Genomic DNA, 27,496 nt, shown 5'->3' with positions numbered 1-27,496 from the left:
TTGGCCAAGGCATATGTGGAAATTTAGAAACATTTAAATAGTGTTTCTCTCAGTGACTAGAGTCACACACTCTAGAGTCACTAGAGAATCACAGGAAAAGTGGGATACATTTAAAAGATATTTTACACAGACTCCTTGGAAAATGTTCTCTTCAAAGAAGATTGCTTAATGTGCTTTACCAGCAAGGCCTTATGTATATAATGAGTTAGACCAAGCTTATTGGAGATATAAACAGATACTTTGAAAAATGAGTTGGGATCTATGCATGGAGGAGAAAACCCCATAGAGGTAGGCCCATTTATTTCCGAATCCAGGGTGCATTCATATACAACTAGACCTATTAATAAATATAACACAACTTAAAGAGGTTATTTCTACATTTTCATCACAAAATAAATTTGTGGTGGTCATTTGCATCTCAATTGTAATTGCTAATTGGTGCCTAAGTATATAATTTACTTTGCCATGGTAATGCTGCTAAATATTTGTGTCTGTTTTTTGAAGTCCAAACTGAAAAATTCTATAACCCTGGCTTATTCTCATTCAAATTGCTCTTGTCCACTGACCCCGAGCATCCTCACTTGGTTCATTCTCTTTTACCCCCTATCAAAATCCATCCCTATTTACATTTAGAGAGAGAAAGAGAAAGAGAGAGAAAGAAAGTGCATGCACATATTTCCATTTTAACCATCCACAATTACAGCTATCCTTGGAACTTAAAAGTACTTTCCAGATTTCAAATGTAGAGGGTTTTTTTGTTCTTTTGTTTTAATCTACCACTTTCTTATCCTCTTATTTTCTATTAAAACAAATTATCTTGTCCTCGTTATGACCTTCATTGTGACTTCTGGTTTGTTTATCATTTTCTGCCAATCCATTAGTCACATCATGATTTACCTGATACCCCACCCAGTTTAAAGCATTAAATGTATCTTCTAAATTTATTTTCTGTTTTGAAAGTGATATATACTCATTAAAGACAATTTGACAATGTGGAAAAGTAGACAAATAAAAAAAAAATCACCCACGAAGTATCTAAAAACAGTTGCTGTCAACATTTTAGTGTATTTCTTTGCATTTTTTTGTATGCATAGTGCCTTTGATGTAGTTATGATTGTACTTGGTATAAAATTTGCATCCTAGTTAAGCATGTAAATTTTTTATGACCATCCATCCAGATATCATCAGTTACATTAAGTATCATAATTCACTTTTCCATTACACTATTATTGGACACTAATTTTTTTCTTTATATATACAATTCTATAGTGAACATTCTTTTTGTGCATAAAGTTTTTCAAAACTCAGGATTATTTCTCAGAATGGATTCCTGGACCTAGTATGAAGGATATGAATGTATTTAAGTCAACATTTAAAGCCTCTCTTGCTTTTTGAACTTTAAAAAAAAAAACAAAACTTTATTTTTAAGTAATCTGTACACGCAACATGGGGCTTGAACTCACAACCTCAAGATCAAGAGTCCCAGGCTCTCCTAACTGAGCTGGTGAGTGGTGAGGCACACCGCTTTTTAAACTTTTTATCACAACCTCCATGATAATCTTTATCTTAATCCTTAATTATTTTCTGTTCCTCTGATTGAATAGTCTATTTTTGAGGAGGAGAAGTCTTGAATGCATACACTTCATAATTATGTTCTGAACTTCTGTTGGTTACTCCTGATGCTAAGGTTACTCTTTATCCATTTTCTGTGGTTACTCCTTCCTTTGGTAATAACTCTCTCCTCTAATCCTCTATCCCTCTCTCTTCTCATCCTTTCTCTTTCCTTTCCTCACTTTATTCTTTCTTTACAGACCACTCAGAAGCCCCTCCCTACTCTCACCCCTCTCCTTTTCAGATAACTATTTCTCCTTCACTGAAACCAAGGATTCTTGGCCTGAGCTTTCTTTCTTTCTTTTTTTTTTTTTTTTTTTTAAGATTTTATTTATTAATTCCTGAGACACACAGAGAGAGAGAGAGAGAGAGAGAGAGAGAGAGAGAGAGAGAGGCAGAGACACAGGCAGAGGGAGAAGCAGGCTTCATGCAGGGAGCCTGACATGGGACCCAACCCTGGGTCTCCAGGATCATGCCCTGGACTGAAGGTAGCGCTAAACCGCTGACCCCCCTGGGCCGCCCTGGCCTGAGCTTCCTAACATTCTTTTCTGTTATTCCCTTCTCTCAGTCATAACATTACTCTGATTTTAAGAATGAACACTTATTATCTTCTTAATTTTATGTTTAGCAAAATAATTGTTACATACAAAAACATACATGTAGCATATTTGGCTGTTACAAAGCATAATAATAAAAGGATCATTTGTGAATGTCCCACCCTACTTAAGAAAGGGAACATCTTATATCAGCATGTGTTCTTTTCTTTTAACCCTCTGCTGCTTCTTCCAGGGGTAACTACCATCTTGAATTTTTAAAAATATGCATGTATTCCTGAACTCACTCACTCTCTCTTTCTCATATATATATATATATGATATATATATGTAACATATAATCTATATATTAATATATATCATCTTAACCTCTCTCTACAAACTCTTTCTTTGTATTATATGTTCTTATTTTCTTAAACAATCCACTGTTCCATTTGCCTTTAAAAAAGTAAAAATAGCATTACACTTAATGTAGTCTTTCTGGATTCTTTTTTTATTCAACATTGCATCTTTTTTTTTCAGGGGGCTAAGGCAGAGGGAGAGAATGTTTTTTTTTCTTTCTTTTATCTTTTCTTAATATTTTTACATTTTTAATTTAAAATTTTTTATTTTATTATTTATTTATTATTATTATTTTTAAATTGAAGTTCGATTTGCCAACATATAGTATAACACCCAGTGCTCATCCCATCAAGTGCCCACCTCAGTGCCCATCACCCAGTCACCCCAACCCCCCACCTCCCCTCCCCTTTGTTTGTTTCCCAGAGTTAGGAGTCTCTCATGGTTTGTCGGGAGAGAGAGCATCTTAAGCATTCTCTCTCAGAGAGAATGTCCAGCACAGAGCATGACACGTTTTTTTGTTTGTTTGTTTGTTTTGTTTTTTATGACACGGGTTTTGATCTCCCAACCTTGAGATCATGACCTGAGCTGAAATCCAGGGTTGGACACTCAACCAACTGAGCCACCCAGGCACCCCCTAACATTGCATTTTTAAGATTAATATTTTTGAGTGTGGCAGCAGTTCATTCCTTATGTCTGCTTGATATTCCATTGCAAATATAACTCAATTTATCTTTTCCTTTCTGAGTTACCGTATTTATTGTGTTACTATTATAAAGATTTCTGCCATAAACATTCTGATATGTGTCTCTTGATCTTTATGTGCAAAGAATTTTCTAGATTTAGAGTATAAATCTAGGAGTGAATTGACAAATTTTTTGGTATTCAAATATTCAACACTCCAAGATAACATGAATTACTTTTTAATGATTGTTTTAATCTACACTCCTGCTGGTTGTATATAAATTATCCCATTGATCCACATCCTTTCTAACAGTTGGTGACTTTGGCACTGTTCTTCCTCTTCCTCTTTTTCTTCTGCTTCTTTCTCCTCCTCTTCCTCCTCCTCTTCTCCTCCTCCTCTCCCTCCTCCCCTTCTTCCTCTTCTCCTTCTTTCCAATCTGATGAGCATAAAAAGGGATCTCACTACAGTTAACATACATTTAACATACATTTTCTGAATCGCTAATGAGGCCAACCATCTTATATACATATTCTTTACTCATATTTCATCTTTTGTGAAATAGCAGTGAGCATTTCTCCCATTTTTCTATCGAGGTTTTTCTTTGCCTTTTTATTATTGGTTTATGAGTTCTGTATTGCAAATATCTCTTTCCAATTTGTGGCTTGTTTTTCCATTTTATTTGAGATGTGTTTTGATGAACAGAAGTTTTTAATTTTATTGTAGTTTAATGTATCAATATTTTCTCTTATGGCTTGTGCTTTTTGTGTCTGATATAAAAGATTCTTTCAAATCCTAAAGTTATAAAGATGTTTTTCTGTAGAATTATTTAACAAATTTGATTTTTTTTTCTTCTTGCACTTTTTCTTTAAACAACAGGGAATTGATTTTTGTGTGTAGAACTGAGGTAAGAATCCATTTTTATTTTCTCTGTATGGATAACTTTCATCCCAACCCGATTGCTTCCCTAGTGATCTTCAGTCCATCTCTCTCATTATCAGTTGTCTATAAATTCTTTGGAACTTCAATGTAGATAATAATATAGTCTTCATAAAATGACAGTTTTAGTTTTTCCTTTCCAGTCCTATAACTTTAATTGTTTCTTTTCTCTCCCTCTCTCCTTTCCTCCCTCCTTTCTCTTTTTCTCCTCCTCCTCCTTCACTTTTCTTCTTCTTCTGGTCCTACTGCCTTTTCTAGCACTAGAACTTCAGGACAATTTTGAAATGAAGCATTCCTAAATAGCGGCCATCATTAACTCATTCCCAATTTAAACAAGTGTTTCTAGCATTTTTCCATTAAGAAAGCTGTTTAACGTAGTGAATTGATAATAATCTTCATCAGATGAAAGAAGTTTCTCCCTCTCCTTGCCTAGTCCCTTAGGAGCTTCTTTTTTTCTTTAAATAAATGACCATTACATTTTGCTAAATTATTTTTTTAAAAGTTTATGTATTTATTTAAGTAATCTCTACACCTAACATCAGGCTTGAACTCACAACCCCAAGTTCAAGAGTTGCATACTTTTCTGACTAAGCCCAAAATGATATTTTTATATGTAATAAGATGATCATTTTCCCCCCTTTGCTCAGTTACTATGGGAAATTTCATGTATAGTTTTTCTACTGTTAAACTAACTCTTGTGTTTCTGGATTACATTCAAGTTGATTAAGACACTATATTATATGCAACTAGGTTTATTTTTTTTTAATTTTTATGTATTTATGATAGTCACACACACACAGAGAGAGAGAGAGAGAGAGGCAGAGACACAGGCAGAGGGAGAAGCAGACTCCGTGCACCGGGAGCCCGACTTGGGATTCGATCCTGGGTCTCCAGGATCGCGCCCTGGGCCAAAGGCAGGCGCCAAACCGCTGCGCCACCCAGGGATCCCCGCAACTATGGTTTAATTTAATAATTTTGACTAGGATTTTTGAATGTCTATTGATGCAAGAGAGTGACCAGTAATTTCCCCTTTTTTCTTTCCTTTTTTTTTCCTCATAGATTTATCATTTTTGCCTATTCTTCTAGCCAGATCATACTGTAAAATGAATTAAAATTAGGGAGAGTTCCCTCATTTTTAGTCTCTAGATATATTGGTGTATGATTGAAATTTTCTGTTTTAGAAAACTGGAAGAATTTACTCTAAAATAATATTGGCTTTCTTTTTAAAAATATTCTTAATTTATTATTACATTTCTTTAATAATTATTATGCAATATTCAAATCCACTCCTTTCTGAGTCACATTTGTTAAGTTATAATTTCACACGAATTTATCTACATCATCTAAATTTTCAAACTGTATACATATTCACTTTTTTATTGCTAATATTTTATGACTATTAGAGTTCTGTTGTTCTTTTCTATATTTCTTAAATTGGTTGCTTGAATGGTCCTAATGACGATCAGTACAGAAGAGAAGGCATCATGGAAGGTTGGATAAAATCTCATCTTGTCTTCTTTATTGACCACTAATCTCAGGAATCCTAGATGTTGATTCAGTTATGATTGATTTGCAGCTGGTTTTGAAATATTTCTTTAAAAAAAGAAATCAAATAGTTCTCTTTAGGGATTCCATTTCAACTTTGAATTAAACAAAAGCTTTTAAACTAGAGACACCCACCCACTGTGAAAAGATCAGAATTTTTACTTTGAATCACTTGATTTCTTAAAACCATTTAAAAAACTGTATGCATGTGTATAATTATTTTGTCACAATGATTTATGAAATTCACATATGTATGTAAGATCAACAAAAATTAATCTATGAAAGTTTGTGTTTTATGGTCTTGCTCATTCTTGCAGCAGTATGTGCAAATATATGACCAATATAATTATTCTTACTTCAAAGTTAGAAACATGGGGACTTTGAAAATAATTTTTAAGCTACCCCAACAAATTAAGGTGAGAATCTGATTGAATTTACTGAAGTGTTCTAATCTTGAGTATTGAAATTTTCTATAAGAACTTCATATATTTATAACTAGCCAAGGTGTCTCCACTGAAGGTTTCTAGGATCGATATTTGTCATATGGACAAAGAGCTTCTCCTTGAGGGCTGTAAGTACACTCCACGTGACTAGGGCAAAGTGCACAGTCACAATGGTCAATGTCAGCTGATCAAGTCCCATCATAAGAAGACCAATAAGAAAATCACATTTAAAAACATGTATCTCTGGTGACTTCTAGGTAAGATTGCAGGGTGGAAGGATTCTAAACTCACCTTGTCTCATAGATACAACTAGATAATACTCACATCAGTGTAAATAACCTGGAAAATGACCTGAAGACTGGCAGAATAGGTTGTCCATGACTAAACATGGAGAAGAGGCCACATCAAAAACAATAAGAAGGGCAGAGACACAGGCAGGAACCAAACTAACCTGTGAGGCCATGTGAGGGAGGGAGTGCCACTACAAACATAGAGAAGACCCCACTCTAGGCATGGGGAACCCACACAGGGAAGATAAATGCCCGGAACGTTTGGCTTTGAAAATCAGAAGGGCTTACCTTGAGTTCTTACAATCACTGGGGCTTAACACCTGGATAAAAATTGGTGGTTTTGCTCTGAAAGAGGGTGACAGAAAACTGAGTACAACAAGCAGCCTTAAATAGTGCAACAAACAGCCCCACTGAGATATAGGATAGAAGCAGCAGTTTGAAAAATGCCTGGTGTATGAGAGAGATATTTGTTTACTAATCACAGATGATGTGCTGGAGGGCCAGGGATCTTTGGGAGACTTCCCCAAGAACAATAGGGCTTGTGGATATCATTTCCCTCCCTCAACTCCTGACCTAGATGCATGGATACCTGTAGGAACCAGTGCAGTGTGGTTCTTCTCCACTTATCTTGCTAACAGTGTGCCATACCTTCATGTTCTCCTGTGAACTTGATCCCCCCCATCCCTGCCTTAGCAGGAGTACATCTAAGTGGTGCCACAGGCATGGCATTGTGCAAGAAATCCTGACAGGGGCCAGCACCAATCCAAAGTGACTTCTACCCTAGAGAGAGGGAAAGATAACCACATACACAAGTGAAACTATAGCTCCAGCAGTGGTCTGGGGGCAGAAATCTAGTCTGACTACAGGCCCTGACCACCAGTGAAAGCCTCCTACACAGGGAGCATGCCCTCCAGTTTGGTGCAATAGTGGCTCTGACAAAAGCGTGGTCTGACCCAAATCGAGTTCAAGGTAGCCCTAGATTGGCCCATTAGTGACACAGGGACCAAATCTTGCCCACAACAGGCAAAAGGAGCCAATGCAGGTGACTGGACTCAAGCCAAATGTGGCTCAGTCACAACAGCAGGGTGCATGCAATACACATTGGAGATATCCCTTAAGTGCCAGGTTTTAGTAAACAGGTGGTGTTACACTATAGAGCACCGCAGAACTTCTTCATAAGGCAACTACTTGCAAGAGTAGAGATGTAGCTGACTTTCCTAGTTTGTAGAAATGGACACAGAGTTAGATAAAATGAGGAGACAGATGAATATGCCCCAAGTTGAAGAATAGAACAAAAATCACAACAGGAGCTCTCAATGAAATGGATATAAGTAATATGCCTGATGGAAAATTTAAAGTAATAGTCATAAAGATACTCACTGGACTTGAGAAAAAGTGCAGGACCTCAGTGAGACCCTACACAAAGAAATAAAAAAAGAGTCTGTTATATATAACACAATATATTATATAAACCTAATGGTAACCACACACACACACACACACACACACACACACACAATCTGGAAATAGGTGAGCAAAAAATAAAGAGAAAGGAATCTAAGTATTTCACTAAATAAAGCCAGCAAACCACAAGAGAAGAGAGCAAGAGAAGAAAGGAATAGAGAAGAACTACGAGAACAACCATAAAACAAGAAATAAAATGGTTTTAAGCACATACCTATCAATAACTACTTTGAATGTAAATGGACTAAATGGTCCAATCAGAAGACAAAGGGAGAGAGAACAGATTAAAAAAAAACAAGACTTATCTATATGCTGCATACAAGGGATTCATTTCAGGTTTAAGGACACCTGTAGGTTGAAAGCGAAGTGATGAAAACAAAATAGACTTGAAAAGAAACTGTAACAAGAAACAGAAGGATACTATGTAATCATAAGGGAACAATCCAAAAAAAAGATATGACAATAGTAAATATTTATGTACTCAACAGGGAAGCACCCAAATATATAAAGCACCTATTAACAAACAAAGGAAGTAATTGATAGTAATACAAGAATAGTAGGGGATTTTAGTACCCCATTCAATGGATAGATCATCCAAATAGGTAATGAACAAGCAAACAGTGGACTGATAGACCTAACAGATCTATTCAAAATATTCTATCCTAAAACAGCAGAATACACATTTTTTTTCAAGTGCACATGAAATATTCACCAGAACAGACATCATGTTAGCTGCAAAACAAGTCTCAACAGATTAAAAAAGGCTGAAGTCATAACATGCATCTTTATGACACTAGAGATCAACCACAAAACAAAAATCTGGAAAGATCACAAACATATGGAGGGTTAATAAGATACTACTAACCAATGAATGGGTCAACCAAGAAATCAAAGAGGAAATCAAAATTACATGGAAACAAATGAAAATGAAAACACAGCGGTCTAAAATCTTTGGGATGAGGCAAAAGCTGTTTTAAGGGGGAAGTTTATAGCAATACAGGCCTGCTGCAAGAAGTAAGAAAATCTCAAATAAGCAAATAACCTTACATCTAAAGGAGCTAGAAAAAGAAGAACAAACAAAATCTAAAACTAAGAGAAGGAAGGAAATAATAAAGATTAGAGCAGAAATAAATGAAATAGAACCTAAAAGAACAATAGAAAAGAGCAATGAAACTAAGAACTGGTTCTTTGAAAAGATCAACAAAATTGATAAACCATTAGCCAGACTCATAAAAAAAAAAAGAAGAAGAAATAAAGAGAGAAAAACAGAGTATGAAAATAAAATCAGAAATGAGAGGAAAAATAACAACTGACACCTAAGAAATACAAAGAGTTATATGAAAATATTATGAAAAATTGTATACCAAAAATTGTATGACCTAGAAGAAATGAGTAAATTATTAGAACATATCTTTCCAAGCTGAATCAAGAAGAAAGAGAAAATTTGAACAGACTGATTACCCACAATGAAATTGAATCAATGATCAAAAACTCCCGACAAACAGAAGTTCAGCACCAGATAGTTTCATAGCTGAATTCTATACATTTAAAGAAGAGTTAATACCTCTTCTTTCCAAAGTATTCCAAAAAGTAAGAGAAGGAAGAAGTCTTCCAAATTATTTCTATGAGGCCAGCATTACCCTGATACTAAACCCAGATAAAGACACCACAAAAGAAAGAGAACCACAGACCAATACCTCAGATAAGCATAAATGCAAAATTCCTCAATAAGCATAAATGCAAAATTCCTCAAACTGCTCAGCAGTTTAGCGCTGCTTTGGCCCAGTTCGTGGTCCTGGAGACCTGGGATCGAGTCCCACGTCAGGCTCCCTGCATGGAGCCTACTTCTCCCTCTGCCTGTGTCTCTACCTCTCTCTCTCTCTCTCTCTCTCTTTCTGTCTCTCATGAATAAATAAATGAAATTTAAAAAGAAATCCAAACTAAATCCAACAATATATTTAAAAAAAATTCACTACAATGAAGTGGGATTTTATTCCTGGGATGCAAGGGTGGTTCAGTATTCACAAATGAATCAACATGATACATCACATCAACAAAAGAAAGGATTAAAAATCATGATAATTTCAATAGATGCAGGAAATGTTTATTTATTTATTTTTGATTTTTGATTTTTATGTATTTATGATAGTCACACACACAGAGAGAGAGAGAGAGAGAGGCAGAGACACAGGCAGAGGGAGAAGCAGACTCCGTGCACCGGGAGCCCGACTTGGGATTCGATCCTGGGTCTCCAGGATCGCGCCCTGGGCCAAAGGCAGGCACCAAACCACTGCGCCAGCCAGGGATCCCATTTGCAGGAAATGTATTTGACAAAGCACAATATCCATTCATGATAAAAATCTTCAACAGAGAGCTTTGAGGGAACATATATCAACATAATAAAGACCATATGTGAAAAACCCACAGCTAACGTCATACTCAATGGTGAAAAATGGAAAACTTTTCCCCTAAGATAGTGAGCAAGACAAAGATGTTCTCTCTCACCCACTTCTGTTCAAAATTGTACTGGAAATCCTCGTCACAGCAATCAGACAAGAAAAAAAATTAAAAGGCTTCCAATCAGGAAAAAGTAAAACTTCCAGTTATTTGCAGATGAGATGATGCTTTATAAAGAAAACCTCAAAGACTCTATCAAAAAACTACAAGAACTGATCAATGAATTAAGTATTATCACAGGAGACAAATCAATATACAGAAATCAGTTGCATTTCTACAGACTAATTATGAAGCAGCCGAAAGAGAAATCAAGAAAACAATCACGTTTACAATTGCACCGAAAATAATAAAGTACCTAGGAATAAACTAAGCCATTGAGATGAAAGACTTGTACTCTGAAAACTGTAAAACATTGATGAAAGAAATTGAAGATGACACAAACAAATGAAAAGATGTTCCATGCTCATGGATTGGGAGAGCAAATATCGTTAAACTGTCCATACTACTCAAAGCAATCTAAATTTTTAGAATATCTTTATAATAATCTAATAACTTAAGTTTAATGTAATCCCTATTAAAGTGCCAAAATTATTTTTCACAGAACTAGAACAAATGGTCCTAAAATTTGTATGGAACCACAAAAGACCTCAAGTAGCCGAAACAGTCTTTAAAAAGAACAAAACTGGAGGCGTCACAATCTCAAGTTTCAAGATATACTTCAAAGCTGTAATAATTAAAACAGTATGGCACTAGAACAAAAATAGATGCATATATTACTGGGACAGAATAGAAAGCCCAGAAATAAACCCATAATTACATAGTCAATTAATTTACAACAAAGGAAGCAAGAATATGCAATGGGAAAAAGATAGTCTTTTAATGTATGGTGTCGGGAAAATTGGACAGCTACATGCAAGAAACCAAAACCGACCATTTTCTTACACCATACAAAAAAATAAACTCAATATGGATTAAAGGCCTATGTGAGAAACCTGAAACTATAAAAGTCTTGGAAAAGAACATAGGCACTAATCTTTGTGATGTCACTTATAGCGACATTTTTCTAGATATGTCTCCTGAGGCAGGGGAAACGAAAGCAAAAATAAACTATATCAAAATAAAAAGCTCTGCACAGCAAAGGAAACAATGAACAAAATAAAAAGATAACCCACTGAATGGGAAAAGATACTTGCAAATGACACATCTGGTGAGAAGTCAGTATGCAAAATATATAAAGAACTAATACAACTTAACACCAAAATCCCCCGAAACAATCCAATTTAAAAATGGGCAGAAGAGGTGCCTGGGTCGCTCATAGGTTAAACTTCGGACTCTTGGTTTCAGCTCAGTCATGATCTCATGGGTCGTGAGATTGAGCCTTGAATCAACAGGGAGTCTGCTAGAAGATTCTCTCCCTCTGCCCCTCCTGCCAGTTTCGTGCTCTTTGTCTCCCTCTCTCACATAAATAAATCTTAAAAAAAAAAAAAGACGTGAACAGACATTTCTCCAAAGACATACAGATGGCCAACAGACATTATGAAAAGATTCTCAACATCACTCATCATAGAAATGCAAATCAAAACCACAATGAGGTATCACCTCACATCTATCAGAGAGGCTAAAAAAAAAATGTAAGAAAGAACAAGCATTGGTGAGGATGTGGAGAAAAAGGAACCCTTGTGCACTATTGGTGGGAATGCAAACTGGTGTGACCACGTGGAAAAAATTTAAAATAGAACTACTATATGATTCAGTAATTCCAATACTAGGTATCTACTCAAAGAATACAAAAGCATGAATTTGAAAAGACATGTGCACCCCTATGTTTACTGCAGCCTTATTCACAACAGCCAAATTATAAAAACAGCCCAAGTATCCACTGATAAATATATGCATAAGTGGTATGCACACACACACACACACACACACACGTACAATGGAATATTAGCCATAAAAAAGAACGACATCTTGCCATTTGTAACAAGATGGATGGAACTACAGGGTATTATGCTAAGTGAAATAAGTCAGTCAGGGAAAGACAAATAGCACATGATTTCAGTTATATGTAGAATTTTAAAAACAAGACAAATGATCAAAGAAAAACGACAAACTAAAAAAATAGACTCTTAACTGTAGAGAAAAAACTGGTGGTTGCCAGAGGAGAGGCTGGTGGGGGGATGGGTGAAATAGGTGAAGAGGATTAAGAACATACTTATTGGGATCAACAGTACTGTATAGAACTGTTGAATCACTATATTGTACAGCGGAAACTAATATAACACAGTTGAATGTACTGAAATTAAAAGAAATAAATTTTAGAACTACTATCTGTACTACTTCTATTCTAGTTTTCGGGGATACAAGAAATGACATATTCTTATACGCTATGAAGAAACCTACAGCAAGAAAGGCCATTGGCTTGACTTTCTGTATCTTAAAATATAAAAAGTAGTATATTTATTTATTTATTTATTTATTTATTTATTTAATTTCTTTAAATAGCTTTTTTGGAATTCAATTTGCCAACGTATAGCATAACACTCAGTGCTCATCCCGTCAAGTGCTTCCCTCAGTGCCCGTCACCCAGTCACCCCATCCCCCCACCCACCTCCCTTTCCACTACCCCTTATTTGTTTCCCAGAGTTAGGAGTCTCTCATGTTCTGTCACCCACACTGATATTTCCCACTCATTTTTTCTCCTTTCCCCTTTAATCCCTTTCACTATTTTTTATATTCCTCAAATGAATGGGACCATATAATGTTTGCCCTTCTCCGATTGACTTAAAAAGTAGTATTTTTAAATAACCCTAAAGATAAACTATACTTAGATTTCATGGAGATAAATTAAGCAACAAAGGGCTGCCTCAAGATTAAAATGAGTAATGTATTCACTCATACATCTTTTAAGAGCCACTTTATATGAAAGGCATAGTGGGGTTGATGGATATGATGTTGGCTGAAGAGTCGAAAGACCTGCTTCCAGCATTGTGACCCTCAGCACGCCTCTGGCATTATCTGTGGCTGGCCCTTCAGATAATATCTCGGGATGTCTCCAGATCTATGGTTCTATATAATCTAGGGCAACAGAGAATTACCTGACCTCTCCTCTTGCTGCCTATTTAAAGGGGTACTGGAACTATAATCCTGAGCGCTCCTGATAAGATTAAATCATGGATAGCTTGTGGCAGATGGGGTGGGGAGGGGGGTGGAGAGAAGGACTAAACTAATTTGGTACCATAAATAGTTCATTCTTGATTTTTAGTTGGGAACTCCTCATTTTGATCATACAACTCACAATCTAGTTCCCTTAGAGCCCAAGCAAACTGGAATTACTCTTGTGACAAAGATGCAAAATGAGGCTTAAAGGCATTCACTTATTTTTAGGTCACATGTACCAGGTTAAGTTGGTCAGCTTGAAGTAGGTACATCAAACCCTATCACAAATCATAAGATAATTTTCACTTAGGTTTCATGTCATTGGATTAGATTCATGTGGTGCCTTTCTACTGTGGGTTGTGATTTCCTGGGATGCAAAGAATGTAAAATTCAGAGTACGTTTCTGAGCAGTAAAAGTGTGAGGCCTACGGATCTGAGATGAGGTTACAGCAGCAAGCCAGAGGTGGCACTCTTGCCTAGAATTCTAATTCCTATAAAAGCAAAAAGAGCATTTTGTGGGTTCTGCTGGTTATTTAGGAGACTGGAAAAATCTTGGAAGATTCACTCTGAATCTTTTTTCTGTTTTCAGAGAGACAGACACATTGTGGATATGTGGCTGGGATACTGACTTAGAAAAGGCAGGAGCAGTTACAACATGTTTATATGCCTGTGTAAACTCGGGCACTGGACTGCTCTGCTCCTGTGAATGAGTGTTGTGCTATGAGTTAATATGTAAAAAACATTGTTTTTGGCTGCCTCTCTGAATCAGTTAGAATGTTTTTGGCTGCAAGTAACAGAAAACCTAATTCAGACTGGCTTAAGCAATAAGGGAATAAAGCGCTGCCATTGGCAAGAGGTGGGGCATCTCTCTTTCCCTTCAATTTTCTTGGCTCTGCCCTCTTATGTGCATCAACTTTATCCTCAGGCTGGTAGCCAGATGTCCTCAGCAGTTCTGAGCCTCCTATCTTCCCACAACAACACAGAAGAAGAGAGCCTGTTTCTCTTTCTTTGGATATTGTTGTGGGAAGACATGTGCAAAAAATAATTTGAGAAGGCTCCAGCAAACTTCCCTTCACATCCCATTTGTATGTCTTTGCAGAAGGCTTAACCAGGGGTCCTGAAATAGCCACTGGTTAAAAGAGGACGCAGTCCTGGAGTTGGGAGCAGACACTTTGACTGTGTTACTGATACAAAACAGGGGAAACATGGGATAGATGAAAATACAATCTTTTCTCAGTTTAAAATACAACTGACTAGAAACTGGGTTCAACTTCTGGCAAACACCGGGCTTTAGAAATAGCTGTTCCATAACGAGCACTGACAGGGGTGCTAAGCATTGCATTTGAATACTCTCGTTTAATCCCCATAACCACCTAAGGTAGGTACTATGATTGCCCTCATTTCCCAGATGAGGAGATTAAGCCTTTCAGAGATTAGGCAACTTGCTCTAATCTACACAGTTAGGTGTATAAGCAAGGAGTATAATGCTAGAATCCTCATTGTTAACAATTTTCTATATCCCAGACTTTGTCTAGAGCTAAGTCCTCTGATTCATGGGTCAGAGATTAGGATGTAATAAACCCCTTAGTTAAATGGACAACAATAGCATCCTGTTGAGGGGTTTCCTTCATAGACAGCTTTCAGTAGCATGTTGGGTCCAGTGAATCTGTGATGTCTCGTTTTCACAATGGAGGGGATAATAGTGATACCAGTATCGTAAATTAAATGGTAATGTTGGGAAAACATTATGAACTCTTTTAGACAAAGGACATTTGCTTCAACACACATAAGCAACAAAATATGGCAGTGGAATATTTTCTCAGTAATCAAAAAATTGATTTCTAAGTGAAAACAAAAGACTAAAAAAGAGATTAGTTATCAATTTAGTAGCTTTTGGAAGGAGATCATATTACCTGAGGGAATATGTCCAATTGAGGGATAATGAGAAGTTCGCAAAAAGGAAAACATGTTGTGGGCTGGATGAGATGCACTGACGCCTACCATCCATCCTTCGTACAGAATCAGTCAGTAAATGTGGGAATGTCTTGATTTTGTGATGGAAGGCAAAAGGTAACCAATGATTTCTTTATAGCTTAAAAGGTAGTTTAGAGATTGAATATGATGCAATGTAAATGTTATTAATTATTTTTCTATTTTAGGTCCTGGCATGAAAACATAAATATTTGAAAATGTTTTTTCTTTCTTTCTTTCTTTCTTTCTTTCTTTCTTTCTTTCTTTCTTTCTTTCTTTCTTTCTTTTTCTTCTTCTTTTGGCAAAGTAGGGCATTTAATTGTTTGGATGTTCTTAGAAATCACACTTGAGTCCAGAAATCAATTACAAAAGAGATGTTCTTGACTCCATTTTTTTTAATGTGGCATTTTCCATTTGGTCCTGAACAGGTTTTATAAGCAGAAACTCTGCCCATTCCGATACAAGTGGCTCCTTGCTGTGCTGTTTTGGACTTTCAATCATGGGTGACATGCCTGCAATCCAGAAAGTCTGAGTATCTCTTCTAGCTATCATCATCTGAAAGACATCTAAAAGGGTTTTATAGTGCTTGAGAGCATTAGGTTTCATTTCTTGCATTCCACGACCTAAGAGGAAAAGTTGATCCACATGGACATGGAAGGCTCACTTCTGCATGAACTTTTTGTTTTTCTATCAGAAACAATCCTCCCTTCCTTTTGTCATTCCTTCCTTCTTCCTATTTTTTTTAAAGATTTATTTATCTATTTGAGAGAGAGAGAGAGAGAGAGAGAGAAGGGGCAGAGGGAAAGGCAGAGAAAGAATCCCACACAGAGTGTGCACTGAGTGTAGAGCCTGAAATGGGGCTTGATCCCACCTGAAACCAAGAGCTGGATGCCCAACCAATGAGGCACCCAGGTGGCCCACCTTCCTTCCTTTTTGGTAAGGCTCAATTAATCTAAAAATTGTTGACTCTTTCCTGGAGATACATTGCCCAGCAAAACTAAACCCATTTCTTCTTTTTTTTTAAGCTTTTATTTTTTTATTCATGAGATACACACACACACACACACACACACACACGCGCGCGCACACACACACACACACACAGAGGCAGAGGGAGAAGCAGGCTCTAATGCAGAGAGCCTGATGAGGGACTCCTGGGATTCCAGGGTCACGCCCTGGGCCAAAGGTAGGTGCTCAACTGCTGAGCCACCCAGGGATCCTCAAAACTAAACCCATTTCACTGAAAATGACATCTACTAGCAAAAACATGGTTATTTTAGTACTAGAGACATGTTTGCAGAATGACTAAACTTGCTAAGTAGCAAAACATAGAGACAGTGTACGGAGATCAAGAAGAGTCAATTATCAACCACTCTGTTGTTTTTATATGATACGGACTTACTAGGCTTTTAAAGAAGTATTATTTCAGTAAAACAATCCACAAATAAATACAAAACAAAAGGGCAACTGTAGGGGCATATTGAAAGTAAGCTTGCATACAAAAAAGTAAGTGCAAATTAGATTTGAATATTCATGAGTCACAAATCATTGACAGTTTGAAATAATGCAAAACAGCTTTATAAATGAGGTTAAGGCAAGGGACATCAAAGAAATGCATTGCTAAATCAATAGCAATTTGATTGTGCATATATACTTGTAAATTGCGGTTACAGTTTTTGTGACATGGGAGAAAAAATACTGTGTATCTGATGAAAGAGGAAGACACATAAATATTCCTTTTGTATGTTATACTTTTCTGATTCATCATATACTTGGATACCGGCCAGGTAGAGGGTGGTTGGACATCCTATTTCCCCCCAAGACAAAGTTTTCTTTTCAGAGACAGAGTTTTAGGCTATGTCTGAAGTGTCCTTGCTTGTTCGACTAAATAGAATTCAATATACAACAATTCTTTTAGAGGAGTTGCTTTCTAAAATAAAGGTTATCAACTAACACACAAGACTAGAGAATGACTCAACTCTTAAATCCCTTCATGACAAAATAACTTCCACGGGTGAACAAATAGTTTTAATGACTACTTTACTATAGAAGGATAAATTCAAAGTATAAGAACAATTTGTAAGAATACTTTCAAATAATCTGAGAAATAAAATATAGGCAGCTTTGCAATGTAAATACAATGTTTTCATTTTGTCCAGCAAATAACTAGTCTTCAGTCTATTGTTGGTTCTTTTGTACTTGTGGCTTTTGGTGTGGGCGCGTGTGCACACGCTTGCATGTGTATGGAGAGATGTTTGAAATGGTAGGACTTACAAATTTAAAGATCTGTTTAGGGACTTACAGCAGAAATGTTTCCAATTAATTTTTTTTCAGAAGTGTCTCCTTGGGTTACTATCTGGAAGTTATGAAGTATTTCTCCAAGATGTTTTCTTCTGCTATTCTCTTTACTGTGTTCTGTCTGCTTTCTAGGATGATTGATGAAGTTGGTGACATCATGTGAAAATCGTGGCACATGACAGCACTAATTTTGGAAGAGGCTGGGCATTGTGGTCTATTTAGAAAATTAATCTATATCTACTTGCTGGGCCATGCTTTAAGGCAGACAGTTAGATTTGGCAGGTGAAATCCAGATGTGGTATAATTAGAAAGAAACTTTGCATTTGTCTCTACTTCCTTGCTCTGTTAGGGAAGAAGCTAAGATGACTTGTATGCTATTAATAATCAAGAATATCCGTAACTTCCAAAAGCAATGACCTTGGTAATATGGAAGGTTTTAATGTGAAGTCTGCAATTATAATTTGTCAATATTGATTCAGCTCAAATTTGGCATTATATTTGTAACCATACCTTGTTATTTTGGTTCTCAGGTGTTATTAACTCATTTGATTTCAATAAGCAAGTATTTCTATTACTCCTTTCAGCAGATGTTTTGTCATGATATGGTATGAGACCATTTAGAAGCTCCAATTTCATTGAAATAATTTAGCTATAATATTTGATTTAATGATTACCAGTAGCAGCTTTCTACATAGACTTTAAATACCATTTTTTCCCTCTGTTTTGGCTGCATTTATTTCATTCCTCTATTTAGTTCCCAAATTATTTTAGTTCCATTTATTCATAGTTACTAAACTTTCTTGACAAGGAGGATAATTTACAATACCTACGTATGTGATTACTTTGATTAAGTCCTTCTTCATATATGTGTGTGTATTGAGAGTTTAAAAAATCAATCTCTAAATCAAAACATAATATGTTGGACCAGCAAAGGAATTTAGACATTTGGTTCTCCTTCCTTGCAATTTGAGATGAGAGAAAAATCATTTGGGGTTTTTCCTGCCTTTTTAAACTGGGGGAATTTAAAAATTTTTTTAAAATTTTGATTTCTACAGCAGGAAAATGTCTGACCAGCCAATGCCATCATCGAGATGAATTTCCTTAGCCATCTCCCTTGTCTAGGATCAAGAAGTTAGAGGGCCTGGTGGCTGTCATTTCTGGTAATTCAATATCAAAATGAAGGAAAGATAGAATAAAATAAAAGACTTAGCATCGATTCTGAGTTACTTAACACTGACTTACTGAATTCCAATGAAGTCTTATCACAGAAAAGAAACAGTCTCTCTCTATTCCAAATGTCACTTTGGGAGACCCTTGTACCTCCTGCTCATTTTGCTATGTAAATAGAATTAATTTTATCTTGAAAGAGTGGCAGTTGAGGAACTTCTGTTTCCTATTCTGCCACTAAATGCTGCTATGAACTTATACAAAGTACTTCGAATTCTCTGAATCTGTTTCCTCAATTATAAAAGAAGAGGTGGGTCTAGAAGCAATCATTTTCAAACAGTGCTTCTGAATCCAGAGGACACGAGAAACCCGCAAATCTTGGTTGGGGAGGAAAGATTAGCTGGTGGAACTCAGGGCAAAGACTATCGCTTTTTTCCTCGTTTGTACACTGATCTTAGCAGCATTTGCTTTGGGTAAAGGGACTTAAAAGTTTGAAAACATTGAATTTAAAAGATAATGATTGCTAAGATTTCCTGTGTTTTGCTGATTCTGATCTGCAACCTATTTTGTTTTCAAACTATTCCAGTGGATATTTTATTTTTTTTAAAATTTATTTTCTTTCTTTCTTTCTTTCTTTTTTTAAAGATTCTATTTATTTATTCATAGAGACAGAGAGAGAGAGAGAGAGAGAGAGGCAGAGACACAGGCAGAGGGAGAAGCAGTGTCCATGTAGGGATCCTGACATGGGACTCGATCCCAGGACCCCAGGATCACGCTCTGAGCCAAAAGCAGATGCTCAATCATTGAGCCACCCAGGCATCCCTGACATTTATTTTCAATTTTCCAACATAGAGTATAACACCCAGTGCTCATCACATCATGTGCCCTCCTTAATGTCCATCACCCAGTTACCCCATTCCCTCATCTACCTCCCTTTCAGCAGCCCTCAGTTTGTTCTCCAGAGTTGAGAGTCTCTCATGATTTGACTTACTCTCTTATTCTAATGAATATTGTAGTAGCAAGAATTGTGATGTTCTTGGCATTTCCTTTAAAATAGAGGTTGTAAAAAAAAAAAAAAGTCCTAAAACCTTATGGAAGGGAGGCTTAGAGAAGACAAAATGGAAGGTGAAATGTTTTTTTTTTTTTTTTTTTTTGGAAGGTGAAATGTTAATAAAATTTCAACTGAACTTAGGTGTGATGTCGAGACAATTACTTAACATGGGCTTTCACACCTCTTGGGGAGTTCTGCTCTTTTCCTGCACACCTTCGGAGGGCACCAGTACATTGTAGTTTAACTGAATAATACCCTAGAGGTTGAGTAATGCACCACCTACATGACTGTTCCAGGCTTGGCTTCTTCATCTATCCAATAGCTGCTTCTCTTTTACCGCCTACATCATAGATCTTAATTAAGGTGGCCCCCACTCTGTTACCACCTCCTGTCTTCAAGAATTAACTGCTCTATGCTTAAGTAGTTTTGTTTCTAACCTTTTCTGGGATACTTAGAGCATTGTATTATAGCTAATTGCATTTGGGTATCCATCTTTGTTTTTAGGTCTTGAGCTTTCAGAAGGCAGGGGCTGGATATTAATTGTTTTTGAATTCTCAATCCAGTACTCATCTTGGAATTTTGAAGTACTCAGAATGAATGTACTTTGAAAATCTATAAAGAGTAGTAAATTTATAAGAGATTACTCATATAATTCCACTCAAGTATTTTCTTTCAAGGCCTTGATAAAAGATGATAGTAGCTCTATTTTGCCTTATATATTCAACTGTTCAATACAGTGCAACATATACTATGCTGATTGTGTGGATTGCACATTTAAGGAGGTGTCATGCATAAACCTCATCCAGGGAGAAATAAGACCTATTTCCCTTCATAATTAAAATATGAAATAGCACACAATTAATGCTATATTGTGAGCATGACCAAAATGCTTTAGAAGCTCTAAGGATTTGGGATTAATTGAAGGATTTTACATAGAATCAATACTTTGGTTTGGGAGAGCAGTAGGATTTCAGACAAAAACATAGAGTGGGAGAAGGCAAGGTAGAGCATTGTAGGTGAAGGGGATTTCGTGGCATGCAAAAATGATTATATATTAGATACAGAAGTTAAAAACAGGTTTTGTAGTGGTTGGGGAAAAGGCTGGAAAATTAGGTAGAAGGCTTAATTTTTTTTTTAAGAGAGTGAGAGCATATGAGCAGGTGGGGAGGGGGAGAAAGAATCTAGAGCAGACTGCACTGAGTGTGGAGTGGGACTTGGGGCTCAATACCACAACCCTGAGATCATGACCTGAGCTGAAACCAGGAGTTAAACACTTAACTGACTGCCATCAGGTGCAACAGTAGAAGACTTACTTAAATACCATACTAAAGAGTTTAAAATTATTTCCATGGAAAATTAGAACTGATCAAAGGAGAACAAAAGCAGAAAAACTCTGGTTTACAAAGTTCAGTCTGGATAATGCCATGTAAAATGATTCGAGGAGCAAGCTTTGAAGACGTAGAAAGGGGTTCAAGCAAAAGACAGCCTGAGGACTTTGTAACATGGCTGTGGAAAACAAAAAGGAGGGAATGAATGTGGCAACAAGATAAAGTAAAGGATGAGAATGTTAAATAATTTTAAAATATTTTCAATTGATATATGAGTGGTGTGACAAAGATTATTGCACAAGCCTTCAATCCACTAATATTAGTTTTCAACATCTTCGATGCCTTCAAAGTTATTTATAATATTAAAGAAATTAATCGTTAATAATATTAATGTTTATTTTTTACTGAGGTGGTAATTCTATTCTTCAGTCTACTGTCACACTTGTCACTCTTGCCATTAAGTAATCAATCTATCAAGGGTCTTACAATTGTAACAACTGATGCCTTAAATGTCTCATTTTCCTATTTTAGAGTTCAGGCCTAGAATACCTCTCAATAACTTTAAACAGAATGCAAAAATACCCATGTTGATAACATATACAAATTTAGGATACTCTAACTTTAGTATATAAAACTAAGTTATCACCTAATGTTTTCTTTAAAATAGTAATACAAAAAAAAATACAAAAAAAATAAAAAAAAAATAAAAAAAATAAAATAGTAATACACTGTACCTTATTAGTGAATTTTGACTTGGACTCTCCTAAATACTAAATGGATGTCTCATATTAAGTTGTAAAAAGGTAACTCAAGGGTTAGTGGCATTGATAGGAGACCCTAAGATCAGATGTGCCCAGATGCCTGGGGAAGACGGTCTAGAGAAGAAAAAAGAAGCAGGTGTATATTTGGAGTTACTGTGCTGCTGAGTAACAACAAATGGGATTCTGCTATATACTGGTTGTAAACTGGCTGTGGAGTCCATGTTGGAGCGCAGGAGAAGAGGAAGATGACAGGGCAGATGCCTCAGGGATCTTCTGGTCTCATCCTCTCTTATTCTCCTGTCCCTTCTCACAGAGGATTAGGGGCATCCTCCACTCCTCCTCTGGGACTTGCTCTTCTTCATTTCTCAAGACAGGGCTGGTAGGGTGGCCAGGTAATTAGAGGAATCTTTAACTTAATAATAAACTCAGACATTTAATTATCAGTCTATCTAGACCCTGATCTTATCTTTGGGTAGGGAAATCATATAAACCTTATAGGTTAAAAAAAATCTTAAAAGATATATAACACATTCCCTTAGAAATCCTTTCTGGAATCCAATCTTTTACTATATGATTTGAAAGCATCACTTATTTTATTTTTATTTATTTATTTTAATAAATGAAAGCATCATTTATTAAGGGTGCAATTTATGTGCAGAACACTCTAAAGTATTTTAGTGATTTATGCAGGTAAAAGCATTCTTACAAAATTTCGATATTTTGCCATTGAATGCAAATACAGGCCATTTTGATTGAATAAATATTTCTAACTGATCAAAATTGCTTATATGCATCAACTTTCTCAAATGTTTGATTGCACTTTTCTAAACAAATAGTTAATAGCTAAATCTCCATTTATATTATTTTTAAAAAGAGAGAGAGAAAAACAAGGGGATGATTAACACAAAGTTCAAGATGATGTGATCTATAGGGAAAGAAAGGGTTTGGGGAGAGGCTCAAGGTTACAAAAGTACTGGTACATTTCATTTCCTAAGTTGGGTACAGAATAAACATGTCCATCCTATTTACTTATTTGTATATTTTGTATGTATGCTATAAATATGGTTTTGAATTCACTGAATATTTGATAAAATTATTTAAAGGAGAGAATTACAAGACATGATTCAAATAATGGTAATAAAATCATGTTTTTAAAAAATGTTTAGGGCTGTGGAATTAAGCAATGGACTTTTTTTTTTTAAAGATTTTTATTTATTTATTTAGGAGAGAGAGAGAGCTAGAGCGAGAGAGAGCACAAGCAGGGGGAGGAGGAGAGGGAGACGGAAAGAATCTCAAGCAGACTCCAAGCTGAGCACAGAGCCACCGTGTGGCTGGATCCCAGGACCCTGAGATCATGACCTGAGCCAAAACCAAGAGCAGTAGGATTAACCAACTAATGGACTGTTTTTTGAAGTGTCCTGGGTTTTCTGTTCCAATCTATTATGTAAATAGGGTATTAAGTACTATAGGGAAAAGGGACATATGAAAACGGAAAAAGACTTAAGCCTGGTGCTAAGGAATTCCAACTCTTCCAGAGACTTCCTGCCTGAGTGATACTGGCTGTGCAAACAGGCTATGGGAAACACCGACCTCTGTTTCACACAGGAAAAGACCACTGGCAACTGGCAGTGAGGGTGTGGGTTTTGCATAGCTCTTCCTGGAGTTCAAATCAAAGCATGTAATTTGGTCGCATGATATCAACGAGTTGTCCTCATTTTCAGGATGATTAATTACCACGGCGTCATTTGTTTCCAAAATTCCAGATTAATGTTTACTGATTAAAACTAGTTTAAGACTGAGAGTGGTGGAATGCTGACACCATTCAGCAGAAATCTCAGTGGGGTCTGTTTCCTCGGAAATTCACCTTAGTCGTTGCTATGTGTTTTTTCTGGTCTTCCTGTTCAATTTTTATTTTTCTTTTGGCAACCATATTTGCTCTGAATCGCTGAAAAAAAAATGTCCTAGGCTTTATTGGGAAATGGGATCCTAATAAAAGTAAACTACATGGCCTGGGTACATTCAGGATTTAGATCTCCTCATCCTGGAATGGAGTTGAATCAGTAGCCTAAAGGTTAAAGCCTCTAAATCCCTTTATTACTCAAAGCCTATAATCTCTTTGTTTTAACCAAGGCTACATAAGAATGATAGAACTTCTCAGGTAACAAGTCAAGAAATCTCAACCTCAGATAAGAATCGAGCTCTTTGGGTTTGCTCTCTGCACAAAATATTTAACACCCCAAGAGAGACTGTTTTGGATGTTGTTTATTCTGATGGCCAGATAGATTCCTTTGTTTTGTAAAAGCCACATGCCCATTTTGTTTTCTTAGGAAATTTTTGCGCTAGCACCCTATCATTAGTTGCTACCAAACTTCATATCTTTTGTTCAAAGCATCTAAAAATAAAAGTAGTTGTTTAACTAATTTTCTCTTGAGCTTAATTTGGCAATTATCAAATCACATTTGTCAATACAACGACTGCATCAGATGTAACCCAGACGTCAACATTTTAAAAAGCCTCTGTAACCTTTCCTATTATTTCAAAGTTATAGTAGCTACAAGCAAAAATCTTGCTTCGATCAATAAGAAACAAAAATGTACTCTTCTCTGTCATTTCAAAGTCATCTATTAAAACAGCTCAAATATAAAATTCAACTGCACTGGAATACAAATAGAACAGCATAATGAGGCTTATGTTTAGAAATGCAAAGAGCATTTTGGAAGTATTTTAGGAAGAATTAATATAATTCTAACTATTAATATTCTTCCATCATTTGATTTTCATTCTTGTACATTTGGATGCCATATAAATGCTATTTTTAAGGTTTATAATTATTTCTTTCTCTTTTCCTTTCCTTTCCTCTTCTTTTCCTTTCCTTTCCTCTCTCTCTGTCTCTGATTTCAGGGCTGGTATCTCTTGCTACATAGTGAAGCATTTTGGAGAACTAAAATTTTTTTCTCAGACCTAAGAGGCCAATGTGAATACCAAAATGATATAGAGGACCCAGAAGAATGACTCTTGAAATCATAGTAGTTTACGTGAACTCATATTTAAATAGATTCTTGGTAAGTATGCAGTATATTATTAATGACTGCTTATTTACTCAGCAACTGTGTTTGTTTTTGGCAAATTAATTTTATGCTGTGATGTGGAATAATAGTTAGCTTTCTATAACTGTTGAAAATGCACTAGCAATATTGTGTCACGTGCTATGCTTAATGGCCATTGCTAAAGCTAGACAGAACTATGGTAAGACAGTTAATTAATACCATTCATTTTGCCTTTACCATTCCTTAAGTTTTCTAACACTAGAAAATACCGATAAAAGCTTAAAAAATTGTTACGTATGGCTGGAACTCAAAGTTCCTTTTTGACATCATTGTAAGGAATACTGTTCATCTTATATATCTTGATATCCTATGTACAGAAAGTGACATCTACTGGAGAAAGCAGAACTGAATATTTACTTTCCAAACTATTTTCCTGGTAAACTTCCAGGCAAGTTGCACTCTCCTCGAGATTATCTCAAACTTTTAGAATAAAGAAAGATTTTATTTAGCTTAGTGTGGTATAAAGGCTGGCTTGTTTTGGTTATCATTTTGTCAGAGATGCTCTCTGGGAAAAAGTGTTATGAGGGCTACATAAATGATCTCGAAAGAAACACTACCAAGGACTTCTGGAAAACACAACTCTAGCACATTCTCTTCAGGGTGAAATTGGGGTTCCAAGTCACTACAAACCAGTGAGTGGTGGATTTGAACAGAAGTCTTTTGTCATAGTCTGGAAACATGTTTGGAGAGCGTGTCATTTCTTTAAACGGTCTGGAATAGGAGTTATGATAAAACCACGTTTGGGATTCGAATATATAACTTCTCTCCGATGTAAAGGCATCCCCATGCTGCTTTGAAGCCTAATCACTTCTGTTTCCTCATGTATAAAAAATGTGTTTACCTCCATGATTTAATCAAACCCTGTTCTCAGGGCATTGGGGGATGCCACTAAGGTGTTTTTCACTCATGGACAAAACTAAGTAGTGACCCAGAGCTCTGAAAGACAGAACAGACATAAGCTTCGTTCTTGGAACAATTAATTCCCAATATTCAAGTAATCACTCTTTCCTAAGGAAAATAAAAGCCTTATCTTAGCAGAAGCTACTGTGACAGCCATTTTCAAGACAGGAAGAGTGAGGCACAGCTACATTTGGTGAGTTCACAAATTACCCTAAGACTAGGACAGTGACTAACAGTCTTGTCTCTTCGGTTCTAGCATATTACCTTTGTGATAGTACCAAGACTGCTTCCACATTCAGATCCTGCTATAGAATCCTCTGTAGTTAAACATCAGATAAATGTCAGATTTTCTACTTCTAGTTATCATGATCATATAAAACATTTTTTATTTTGTTGTTATAACAATGCTCTTGCACTCCCTCTGCTGGCCTAGCTAATTAACAATACCAGGGCCAAAGTAGTCCTGGTGTGTATTTGTGATACCTGTGGATGGGCTGATAAAACCAACAGTTTTGTGTTGGAACCCAAAAAGCAAAGTTGTGTTGATGGGCCTTCATCTGAAACAAACGGGCCAGAAGAAAGTTTGTAGATGATGAAAACAAAAACCATGTTTGTTTTTACACATTTAAGAAAGAATCTAACAAAATGGATAAATTTACAAATCTTTACAAACGTGTCAATCTTTTCAAATAAAAAAAAGTTATTCTTATTCTATGAAACTGCATATGTATTTAGTAGAAGGCATATTTTATTGCAAGGTGTATTAATTCTGTATCTCTGTGTTTACACAATGGACGATTAAATGAAAGTTTGCCTGGCTCTGTTGGTAGGACTCTGAACCCCGATTAGACATATAGCTGTTCAATGGATCTACTTCCCACATCCTAGAGTTCCATTATGGAGTTACAAAGAGAATGACAGCACTTGGCAAATCCCAGGCCTAATCATAGCATAGAGAAGTGACTTTTGGAAGGTACATTACCAAGCAATTAGGACCCATTTAATAAATTACCCCTTATGCAACACTTTGAACCCTAGTGGTCTGAAGAGGTTAATGCACCTCTCACAACGGAGTGTTACTCACTTTCCAGGGGTAACTTCAAGGCCACAGTTAATCCAAACCTTCTTCTCATCCATGGCCTCTTACTCTTGAGCCACTCTGTAGTCTGGCATCAGTAAGCCCATATACTTGCATTGCCCCTTGTGCATTTCACATGCTTCATTTTCTTACAGCTGAATCCATTGGGCGGGGTATGCATGAGGCCAAATGACTTTGTGCTGTGCATTAGCTTCCTTTGGCTTTCATGCCTTTTATTTGAAATCTTTCTGTTTTTCTTATTTATAAAGAATTTTAACTTCTGGGTTTAGTTTAAATGTTACGTCTGATGTAATTTACTTTCCTCCAAAATTGTTGAGTAGCAACCACATTTTAA

At 36.2% G+C, this 27,496-nt stretch overlaps 1 protein-coding gene across 1 annotated transcript in view; it reads left to right on the top strand.

Moving 5' to 3' along the window:
• The window catches only part of LOC121485611 (ice-structuring protein 4-like), a 42,653-nt gene extending 17,604 nt beyond the window's left edge, over positions 1 to 25,049 (top strand). Inside the window, exon 4 of the mRNA XM_041746213.1 lies at positions 24,958 to 25,049. Within this exon, the coding sequence (XP_041602147.1) occupies positions 24,958 to 25,021 (64 nt within the window). The 3' untranslated portion in view covers positions 25,022 to 25,049. The remainder of the gene's footprint in view (positions 1 to 24,957) is intronic.
• Positions 25,050 to 27,496: the final 2,447 nt, after the last annotated feature.

This window comes from Vulpes lagopus, chromosome 2 (genome assembly GCF_018345385.1).
Source record: "Vulpes lagopus strain Blue_001 chromosome 2, ASM1834538v1, whole genome shotgun sequence".
Taxonomy (NCBI): domain Eukaryota; kingdom Metazoa; phylum Chordata; class Mammalia; order Carnivora; family Canidae; genus Vulpes; species Vulpes lagopus.
Note: the sequence above shows the minus strand (reverse complement) of the source record. Positions and strands in the feature narration are given on the sequence as shown.